The following is a 10,967-nucleotide window of genomic DNA, read 5'->3' as shown; positions in this document are numbered from 1 at the left end:
AAGTTTACAGTTGTGTGAGAGAAAGAGACTGAGTCATGCTTGGCCTCTGCAGAACTAAGGGCACAGCAGTTAGAGGAAGTTCCTCCATAGAGAAGTAGGAATGTACATAACCCTTAAGAAATCCCTGCCTTCAAACATTAATATGAGGAATTCAATATGAATAGAAATGTGCTCCCAAATCCATCATTGAGAAATAGTATTTGTTTGAGAGCATAACATAATTGCCAGAGTAGCCTAGATGTATTCACATACACCGTACTCTATCAAATTGGACAGCAGATGGCACAAAATAACAGGGAAAGTGGGAAATAACATCCTTTAGCTGCGCATGTCACCTATGTATGCATTCCTCTGAAATCGACCGAAACCTGACAGGCCTTTAGACCATGCAAACAATCCGTCATATGACTGGTACCCATACGAAAACACTGCAAGGCGGGGGAAATAATAATCATTGTCCGTGGCGGTGCTGCCGTTGCAAGGGAACCGCATCTTTTCCGATGTCTTCACGCTGCCCGGATCGTTTGTTTATCTGCGGCTCCCCGTTTATTAGTGTCATCACCGGCCCTTCTCGGTCGATAGAATGAAAGGATGGCCAAGCGGCGAGATTCGGACGAGAGCGGAGAGCTGATCGGCCCTGCTGCGGTCCAGCGAGATGAGACGCCGTATCCCGGGATGGCAAAAATGGACGGAATGGAGGGAAGAGGGGGAAGTGAACTGTCTTTGGAGGAGATTTTAATGCTCTACAGCCAACCGATAAACGAAGAGCAGGCTTGGGCAGTGTGTTACCAATGCTGCATAAACCTGGTTCAGGGACATAGGAGGAATTCTGGCCCAGCTACCGGTGCATCAGTGGTAGATACTCCGAAAAGGATTGAGGGACCACGGGATGTGAGGATTCAGAAAGACGGAGCTGTCAAATTACAATATGAAGGCAGTGATGGTAGGTACAATAATTATGTAATGATGTTTTGCAATCCGTTCATGATTTTTTCAGTCTTTTTTTCATTTCTCCAACACATTGGTAATATTACCAGTTCCTAGAATGAGAAAATCTGTAATAATTTTTTATTTATGTAGAAATTAGGTCAACAAGGCAGCTGGACACCGACTGATAGATTCATATGTCATGCTTTCCAATTGTTGGCTATTGCATTTAGTCAGCTGGCTCAGCTTTTGTTGTTTTTTCCCTGTCACACATCACATGTTCATCATTCACACTCTATAAAATAGCCTACTGAGAAAATGAAAAAACAACATATTTCCATGGCACAATTTGTTGCTGCCCAGAGTGACACACAGTGCATTCGGGAAAGTATTCAGACCCCTTAACTTTTTCCACATTTCGTTATGTTACAGCCTTATTCTAAAATGTATTAAATAAAAACATGTTCTCATCAAGACATGCAATAACCCATAATGACAAAGTGAAAACAGGTTTTTAGACATTTCTGCAAATGTATTACAAATAAAAAACAGAAATACCTTATTTACATAAGTATTCAGACCTTTTGCTATGAGACTCAAAATTGAGCTCAGGTGCATCCTGTTTCTATTGATCATCCTTGAGATGTTTCTATAACTTGATTGGAGTTCGCCTGTGGTAAATTCAATTGATTGGACATGATTTGGAAAGGCACACACCTGACTATATAAGGTCCCACAGTTGACAGTGCATGTCAGAGCAAAAACCAAGCCATGAGGTTGAAGGAATTGTCTCTAGAGCTCTGAGACAGGATTGTGTTGAGGCAGAGGTCTGGGGAAGGGTACCAAACTAATTTATGTAGCATTGAAGGTCCCCAAGAACATTGTGGCCTCCATCATTCTTAAATGGAAATAGTTTGGAACTACCAAGACTCTTCTAGAGCTGGCCGCTCGGCCAAACTAAGCAATCGGGGGAGGTGACCAAGAACCCGATGGTCACTCTGGCAGGGCTCCAGAGTTGCTCTGTAGAGATGGGAGAAACTTCCAGAAGGACAACCATCTCTGCAGCACTCCACCAATCAGGCCTTTATGGTAGAGTGGCCAGACGGAAGCCACTCCTCAGTAAAAGGCACATTACAGCCCACTTGGAGTTTGCCAAAAGGCACCTAAAGGACTCTCAGACCATGAGAAACAAGATTGTCTGGTCTGATGAAACCAAGATTGAACTCTTTGGCCTGAATGCCAAGCGTCACATCTGGAGGAAACCTGGTACCATCCCTATGGTGAAGCATAGTGGTGGCAGCATTATGCTGTGGGGATGTTTTTCAGCGGCAGCGACTGGGAGACTAGTCAGGATCGAGAGAAAGATGAACGGAACAAAGTACAGAGAGATCCTTGATGAAAACCTGCTCCAGAGTGCTCAGGACCTCAAACTGGGGTGAAGGTTGACCTTCCAACAGGACAATGACCCTAAGCACACAGCCAAGACAACGCAGGAGTGGCTTTGTGACAAATCTCTGAATGTCCTTGAGTGGCCCAGCCAGAGCCCGGACTTAAACCCAATCAAACATCTCTGGAGAGCCATGAAAATAGCTCTGCAGTGACACTCTTTTTTTATTTTTTTATTTAACTAGGCAAGTCAGTTAAGAACAAATTCTTATTTACAAATACGGGCTACCCCGGCCAAACCTGTGCGCCACCCTATGGGACTCCCAATCACAGCCAGATGTGATACAGCCTGGATTCGAACCAGGGACTGTAGTGATGCCTCTTGCACTGAGATGCAGTGCCTTAGACTGCTGCACCACTCGGGAGCAGCTCTCCATCCAACCTGACAGAGCTTGAGAGGATCTGCAGAGGAGACTCAGTAGTTTTTTTTTGTATACATTTGCAAAAATGTAAAAAAAAAAAACTGTTTTTACTTTGTCATTATGGGGTATTGTGTGTGGAGTGATAAGGGGGAAAAACAATTTAATCAATTTTAGAATAAGGCTGTAATGTAACAAAATGTGGTAAAAGTCAAGGGGTCTGAATACTTTCCTGAAGGGGTCTGAATCCACTGTACAATGGGTGGGGGGGTGGAGTAGGCTACCTTGACTGATAATATGTGGCCCCTTATCAACCTTCTTTTTTGTTATTTTGGACTTTTTTTATGGAGTGCTTTCATTGCCACAAAGACCCTCAACCAATGGCATGACTGCATGATGGCCCCAAGCCATATCATCATCACTGGAGTCATCGATGGACTTACGCCTTAACAGCTAGGGCCTAGCTAAACTGTTGACATTGTCTTGTGTCACACCTGATATGACACAGCAAGTGATGTGTGTAGTCTGGGTGTGCCTTTGGAACTGCTTGGCTACCCATACTCCTCCTTGCTCCGGCCAAACGCTAGCCTCTGTCCGGTTTTCAGGAAATGGAAAGAGAGCCTGTGACGTTAACAAGGCAACATCATCTTAACTCCTCCTCCACATTTACTGGATTGGTTGAACAGTGCAGAATATAACCTCCCCGACAGTTTTTTTTCTTCTCGTCTGGTCCAGTATGTAAGGGATCTAGTTTCAGACGTTCATTTTACACCTGCTACGTTAGGTTATGCGAATGCGAACACATTGGGGGCCGTCTGATTGGTCCAGAAACCAATGGGTTGGCCAAAGCCAGAACAAACATGGGTAAAGCGGTGGCTTGAAAATTTGTCATTGGCTTTCATACTCTGATAGGGCAGCGGGTAGTTTAGCGGTTAAGACCGTTGGGCCAGTAACTGAAAGGTTACTGGTTCGAGCCGACTAGCTGAAAAATATGTCGACCTGCCCTTGAGCAAGGCACGTAACCCTAATTGCTCCTGTAAATTGCTCTGGATAAGAGCGTCTGCTAAATGACTAAAATGTAAAATTTAATTGGTTAAAGATGATCCAATCGCTAATGACTTTGTTTTGTACAACGCCCCTCGTCACCACAAACTATTTCAATGATGACAGTCTCAGACTAAAGTATGTAGCGAACAACAAAGCAGTGAAATAATTTACTGTGAGTCATCAGGCTACCTGTGAAAGTGACTATGAATTACAAGTAATGTGTCTTGTTTTGCTCGTGGAGAGTTCCTGTCGGTCTTCCTCCTGGCTAGTATCCTGTAATCAGATTCCCAAAAGCAGACTCAATTTCACCCGGAATATGTCTTTATTTATTTACCCATGGTGTCACAGGGAAGCTGTACCCTAGCTCTTACTCAGTTACACACCTTGAGTCAATGTGTGCTGAGTCAATTTGATGGCATATTTGCTTTGGACTCAATGTACTCCATGCTTAAACAGCTTTTTTACATTTACATTTGAGTCATTTAGCAGACACTCTTATCCAGTGTGTGCATACATTTTCGTACTTTTTCATACTGGTCCCCAGTGGGAATCACTCCATTTCCCCAGTTTCCTGATCTTACCCAGAATGATACCATTTGTCATAATGTCTACTGTGTCCTCGCGGTTGTTTAGATTGTCACGCTGTAGCTCTGTGATGGATAATACACTGCATGAGAGAGAGGGGGATAGAGAGCGAGAGAGAGAGAGCACAGGTTAAGGTGGAAAGGAAAGTGATTTCCTCCTCTCTCTGTGTGTCTGAGGCCTTGTATTGATCAGCTTCCAGGTCTCTGTATCAGATTTATTTCCTTCGATGATGAAGCCAGTTTGTGTGAGAATAACAGGATTTGTCCGTTGTCTGTTTCCTGCATGGCAGTAACAAAAGCAAATTGTTTTTTCTTACTTTGAGTGTCAAAATAAGCCTGGTTCCTCTAGGTTTCTTCCTAGGTTCCTGCCTTTCGAGGGAGTGTTTCCTAGCCAATGTGCTTCTTTCTACATCTGCATTGCTTGCTGTTTGGGGTTTTAGTCTGGGTATCTGTATAGCACTTTGTGACATCTGCTCATATAGAACAGGCTTTCTAAAATAAATTGGATTTGAAAATAAGGACCATTGGTTGTGAGTAGGTCTGTTGGTCTGTTGACGTCCTGAAATATCAGGCTTCAATCTTGTTTTTTCTTATCAATGAATGGGGCAGTCACAAGCAAATGATTTGAACATGTTGTTTTGCAGGATGTTGCATTACAATAGAGCATGTCATTGTGTGTGTGGAGAGGGTCATCAAAAAATAATCTGCTTGGTCACGTTATTGAAGTTAATGAACATTTCATGACGATGACGTGGTGGCTTGGAGGAACATTTAGGCCAAACCCAGAAGTTTCTTGAATGAAGTCTATTGATTAATTTTAGCTGTGTGTATGCGGGTAGAGGCAGGGCCAGTGACTGACTGGCAGAGGTAGAGGCAGAGGCTGACTGGCAGAGGCAGTGACAGAGACTGACTAGCAGAGGTAGAGGGAAAGGCAGTGACAGAGGCTGACAGGTAGTGACAGAGGCTGACTGGCAGTGAAGGAGGCTGACTGGTAGAGTTAGAGGGAGTGACAGAGGCTGACTGGCAGAGGTAGAGGTAGAAGCAGTGACAGAGACGGACTGGCAGAGGCAGTGACAGAGACTGACTGGCAGAGGCTGACTGGCAGAGGCTGACTGGCAAAGGCTGACTGGCAGAGGCTGACTGGCAGAGGCTGACTGGCAAAGGCTGACTGGCAAAGGCTGACTGGCAAAGGCTGACTGGCAAAGGCTGACGGGCAGAGGCTGACGGGCAGAGGCTGACGGGCAGAGGCTGACGGGCAGAGGCTGACGGGCAGAGGCTGAGGAAGTGACAGAGGCTGACGGGCAGAGGCTGACGGGCAGAGGCTGACGGGCAGAGGCTGACGGGCAGAGGCTGACGGGCAGAGGCTGACGGGCAGAGGCTGACGGGCAGAGGCTGAGGAAGTGACAGAGGCTGACGGGCAGAGGCTGACGGGCAGAGGCTGACGGGCAGAGGCTGACGGGCAGAGGCTGACGGGCAGAGGCTGAGGAAGTGACAGAGGCTGACGGGCAGAGGCTGACGGGCAGAGGCTGACGGGCAGAGGCTGACGGGCAGAGGCTGACGGGCAGAGGCTGACGGGCGAGACTGACGGGCAGAGGCTGACGGGCAGAGGCTGACGGGCAGAGGCTGACGGGCAGAGGCTGACGGGCAGAGGCTGACGGGCAGAGGCTGACGGGCAGAGGCTGACTGGCAAAGGCTGACTGGCAAAGGCTGACTGGCAAAGGCTGACTGGCAAAGGCTGACTGGCAAAGGCTGAGACAGTGACAGAGGCTGACGGGCAGAGGCAGTGACAGAGGCTGACTGGTAGAGGTTGAGGCAGTGACAGAGACTGACTGGCAGAAGTAGAGGGAGAGGCAGTGACAGAGGCTGACTGACAAAGGCTGACTGGCAGAGGAAGTGACAGAGTCTGACTGGTAGAGACCGAGGCAGTGACAGAGGCTGGCTGGTAGAGGCAGTGACAGAGACTGACTGGTAGAGGCAGTGACAGAGGCTGACTGATAGAGGTAGAGGCAGTGATAGTGACAGAGACTGACTGGCAGTGACAGAGACTGACTAGCAGAGGTAGAAGCAGAGGCAGTGAGAGAGACTGACTGGCAGAGGTAGAGGGAGAGGCAGAGGCTGAATGGCAGTGACAGAGGCTGACTGGCAGAGGTAGGGGGAGAGGCAGAGGCTGAATGGCAGAGGCAGTGACAGAGGCTGACTGGCAGAAGCAGTGACAGAGGCTGACTGGTAGAGGCAGTGACAGATGCTGACTGGCAGAGGCAGTGACAGAGGCTGACTGGTAGAGGCAGTGACAGAGACTGACTGGCAGAGGTAGAAGCAGAGGCAGTGAGAGAGACTGCCTGGTAGAGGCAGTGAGAGAGACTGCCTGGCAGATGTAGAGGCAGTGAGAGAGACTGACTGGTAGAGGCAGTGAGAGAGACTGACTGGTAGAGGCAGATGCAGTGAGATAGGCAGAGACAGGGTGTCATCAGTAGTCACATGCCACCAACCAAGTGGTGAGAATGAACTGCTGCTTTCATTGACTGTGACCCAGTTAATGATGTTGTCTTCATGACACATTCCTCAATCTTCTTCCTTCTTCTTCTCTTTCCATGGACCCTGTTTTTCCTGGTCAGGTTTACGGTCATATAAATAATCCTGGCCCTATTAACTACTGTGCTAGAGCATATAGGCAAGGTTAGACCCATGGTAGTCTGTGTTATAATGCACTTGTGTTGTACTTTACCTATTTTGCTCAAGATGGTGGTTCCGCCTCACTGGATTAAACAGCTTTCATTTTCTAATGGTCTGATAATAATAACCTTGTTTGACTGAGCAGATTATCTTCATGGCTGATGGCCACTTAGTGACTCCATCATGGAGTCTCCGGAGCCTTTGTTGCTCGTCAACCTTCTGACTCGGGCTGATCGGCGTTTGAGTTCCCAGTGAGTTGCCATGGCAACTGCAGTCAGCAGCCCAGGAGTGGTTCATGTGCGAGACCTAAATGCATCCAGTATCTCATGACGTTTTAGGCCCAGATGAAGTCAATAAACCAGATAAAGGGTGAAAACACACTGCAGGTCCAATAAGAATGTTCAGGCTGTATCTGAGGTGTTAACCTGTTAACCATGTTAAAACTGACGCCTCGTATGCTGCTTCCTCTGCAGACGTTGTCATATTGAATTATCGACACACACATCTGTCCTTCAGAAGCAGTGTACGGAAACAGTCTGAGTGACCCAGCGGCATGATTTTCCCATTTTAATTGACCTGCAATTGATTGAATTGTGGCCTCTGTTTTAGTTACAGTAAAGGTGTAGCATAAAACGATACATGCCTCTCTTTTGTCATGAGTTGGTTGGGCCAGTTGTTAACATCTTATTGTAGCTCTGAGAGTTCATCATGTTTGCATAAGCCCTTCTCAGTCACAAATTGTTTCACATCCAGTTCATCACCAAGCCAATGTATTTTAAGATGCTTTTCTTTAGTCATAAATTCCCTGTTGATCACAACTTTCCTCTTTGTCTCCACAGTTAAATCCATCCCAGCCACATCAACAGAGGTGAGTGGCATGTCTCTGACTTCCTTGTTTCTGGGAAGATGTCTAATAATACGAATGAGAGATGAGCAGGAGGACCGACAGTGTTCCAATGGAATTATACCTGGCGAAACCGGGCCGGCAACAGTCACAGTGGTGGATGGGTACTATCTGTACAAGCATAGGGCGTGTTAATCCTGCTTGATGACATGCCTGACACTCAACTTGCTGCCAGGGACATTGTGCTGGTGGTTTTACTAGTACTTTACCACACTGTCTGTGCAGTGCACACCTCATTCACAGCATCTAGCTCAGTGGTTAGACTAGAGAGAACGGATATGACCACACCTACACTATGTGTAACATGGGACTGTCATTGACAGTGAAGCAGTTTCAAATACAGTAGCAGACATTCACTAAAACAAGAACATCTGAAAAAATATACATCATAACACCTAGAACAAAATCCTGACAGGAGCGATGATGGAGTCTATTTGGAGATCAGTGATAGATAGACCTTCACTACAGACTCTGTAGGCTCTCAGCTGGTCTGACTGACTGACTGGCGAAATGAATGTCACCATGCGAGCTCTCCCCATTGATGTTGTCTCTGGGTGACATCTAAAGGGCTAATTAGAGCCCTATATTGTAATGTACCTTCCCAGCAACCTCTTCTCAGCCTCTTCCTCCAGCTGATATGGTGATGGGAATAGTTCAATTCCATTCAATACAATTGTATTTATCCTCTCAGGGGCAAACAGCAGTGCTGTTCCAGTAGTCTCGCGCACAGCCTGGGGAGGAGGTTACTGCTCAAGAGGGGCAATAGCTATTGTTCTCTGTGTATCAGGTGATGTGGCTAGCTAGCATATTTGTGTGTTAGTTCATCATCATCATTACCACGATTGCTAGTAGTATTAGAGCATATAAAATGAGGAAACTATTTCCCATCAATGTCCTACATGACTGCAGTTTACTCTGTGTCTTGCATGTATTCAGGGCAGGCTAAATGTATTGTTGAACACCAATAATCTGTCTTCAGTGGGGTGGAACTTTGGGAGTCCTGGAGTAGTGTGGGATTGCCTGGTAATGGATCTCTGGTAGCAGGTGGAGAGAGAATAGAACACACACACACTCTCTCTCTCTCTCTCTCTCTCTCTCTCTCTCTCTCTCTGCCTCTCTCTCTCTCTGCCTCTCTCTCTCTCTCCGCCTCTGCCTGCCTGCCTGCCTGCCGTGAAACTGCGTCAACAAAATCCCTACCAAGCTGCTTTATGGCAGAAATGGGTTATCCTAGTGCAGTCAGTCAGTGTCTGATGTGACGTGTGAGAGCCTGGGTGAGGAAAAGAAAATACTGGAAAGTCTATCCTCATTCCAATACCCTCTTCTGACTGCCACCGTATCACTGCAGATCCAGCAGTCTTATTACGTTACAGCTCGTGTGTGTGGACAATTTAGTTCAGAAACATTGGTTGTGATTGGATCACACCACTTCCCCAACACTGTCACTGGCGTGATTCAATCTCTACTATGCTGCTGCCTGACACTGAACTATATGAACCTGTGTTGTTGTGGCACAATGTACTACATGAAGACAGACAGACAAAGACTGCTGAGCCACTTTCCCTTGGTCCAGACACTGAGAGTACAGTGGAGGTACAGTAGAACCACACAAATGTAGCAGATGATAACTAGGCATCCCACAGTGCCGTGACGTCACCCTCCATGAGAACTAAAATAATGTTGCTCACAGGCCAACTCAAATCAGGATTTTGGCTAGCTAGCAGATAGCACGTTGCTTTGTGTGTAGATTAGTGTTAGTCATGAGTTCGCTTCCCTGGTATTCAGCACAGGGGTAGAACACGTCACATAAAGGGGAAACAACCCCGTGGTGACTCTTGAAGAATGATAGTCCTCTGGGTAACACTACTGTTGACGCCTCCAGCATTGGTAAACCTTTCTGGTGTCGTGATCTTGCTCCTCTTACTGCTTCTTACTGCTGGGTTATGTTTCATACTTGCATTATGTTCCAGGCAGGCTGGTCCTCTCCTCTCTGTTATAGTTCAACTGTTCAGGGAGGGGGATTTTTAAGAGTAAGCCTTTGAAGTTTGGAGGAGGAAAGATTATGGCAGTTAACATAGTAATGACTAGTCAGACAGCATGGTGTTTAATGTAAACGAGAACTCTATTGGAAATAGTCTGAATGGACTGATTAACTACACGATCAAAGGAAAAACTGTCTTCTCTGATCAGCTGCTGAATAGTATAATTGAATATTTTGTCAGAAAAATGATGAACATTCCCATTCATTCCATCTTGAAACTAGTTTGATGGGTTTAGTTTAATGTGTGTTAAAGTGGGTGTGTGGGGATCAGGGGGCGTGTCGGCCGAACCCTCAGGCGGCGCTGAACGTCAGTCATATGATTCAGAGGTCATGTGGTTGAGCACAACGTCTCTCCTCTTGCCTTCTCTCAAATCATCGCTTTGGCTGTAAAGCAAGTCCCTCTACTTTACCTATAAACTCTGTTATGAAATGATCATGAAAACAATTCTAAAACCCTTATCTGATGATATTAAAGAACATCAAAGGGTTTCCTGCCTTCCCTCCTCTGCTATCAATCCCTTCTCTTTTTCGTTGTTGATATATTTAGTCATTAAGTTTTTTTTCTCCCAGTTTTCATATTTTAAGTTATTACACATTTAAGGATTTACAATTTCAGATTGCTTCATACAGTTACATGTACATACATTTAGATAGGTCAGAGGGTCAGGTACATTCAAGGTCATGGATATTCTGACATTGTTCAAAGGCAGTGCTTCTCACTCCTGGTCCCGGGGACCCAAGGTGTGCACATTCCCACTACCCACCCCCTATACACCCACTCCCAATGAGAGGCTTGATGACTCCAGGCCCAGAACCTAGAAACACAGCTCAAAGGTATATAGACGGGTATGGTCACAGATTCTCAGCAGGGCCAGGCCAGCCACACACAATGGAGGCAAATCAGATATTTAAAAATAAACAATAACAATAAAAGCAACATTAATCCGTTGTTGACTGCCTCAAACCAAGTTCAGACATTAGGGGTGAAG

At 46.2% G+C, this 10,967-nt stretch overlaps 1 protein-coding gene across 4 annotated transcripts in view; it reads left to right on the top strand.

Annotated features, from left to right (window-relative positions):
• Nucleotides 1-404: 404 nt before the first annotated feature.
• Nucleotides 405-10,967, top strand: part of LOC115181150 (protein spire homolog 1) — a 53,778-nt gene continuing 43,215 nt past the window's right edge. Inside the window, exons 1-2 of one of the 4 annotated variants that reach the window (XM_029743182.1) lie at nucleotides 405-943; nucleotides 7,876-7,904. In XM_029743182.1, the coding sequence (XP_029599042.1) occupies nucleotides 592-943; nucleotides 7,876-7,904 (381 nt within the window). In that variant the 5' untranslated portion in view covers nucleotides 405-591. The remainder of the gene's footprint in view (nucleotides 944-7,875; nucleotides 7,905-10,967) is intronic. The other 3 variants (XM_029743195.1, XM_029743189.1, XM_029743203.1) reach the window with 3 other exon arrangements.

Source organism: Salmo trutta, chromosome 3, assembly GCF_901001165.1.
Source record: "Salmo trutta chromosome 3, fSalTru1.1, whole genome shotgun sequence".
In the NCBI taxonomy this organism is placed as follows: domain Eukaryota; kingdom Metazoa; phylum Chordata; class Actinopteri; order Salmoniformes; family Salmonidae; genus Salmo; species Salmo trutta.
This window is presented reverse-complemented; position numbering and strand designations above follow the sequence as displayed.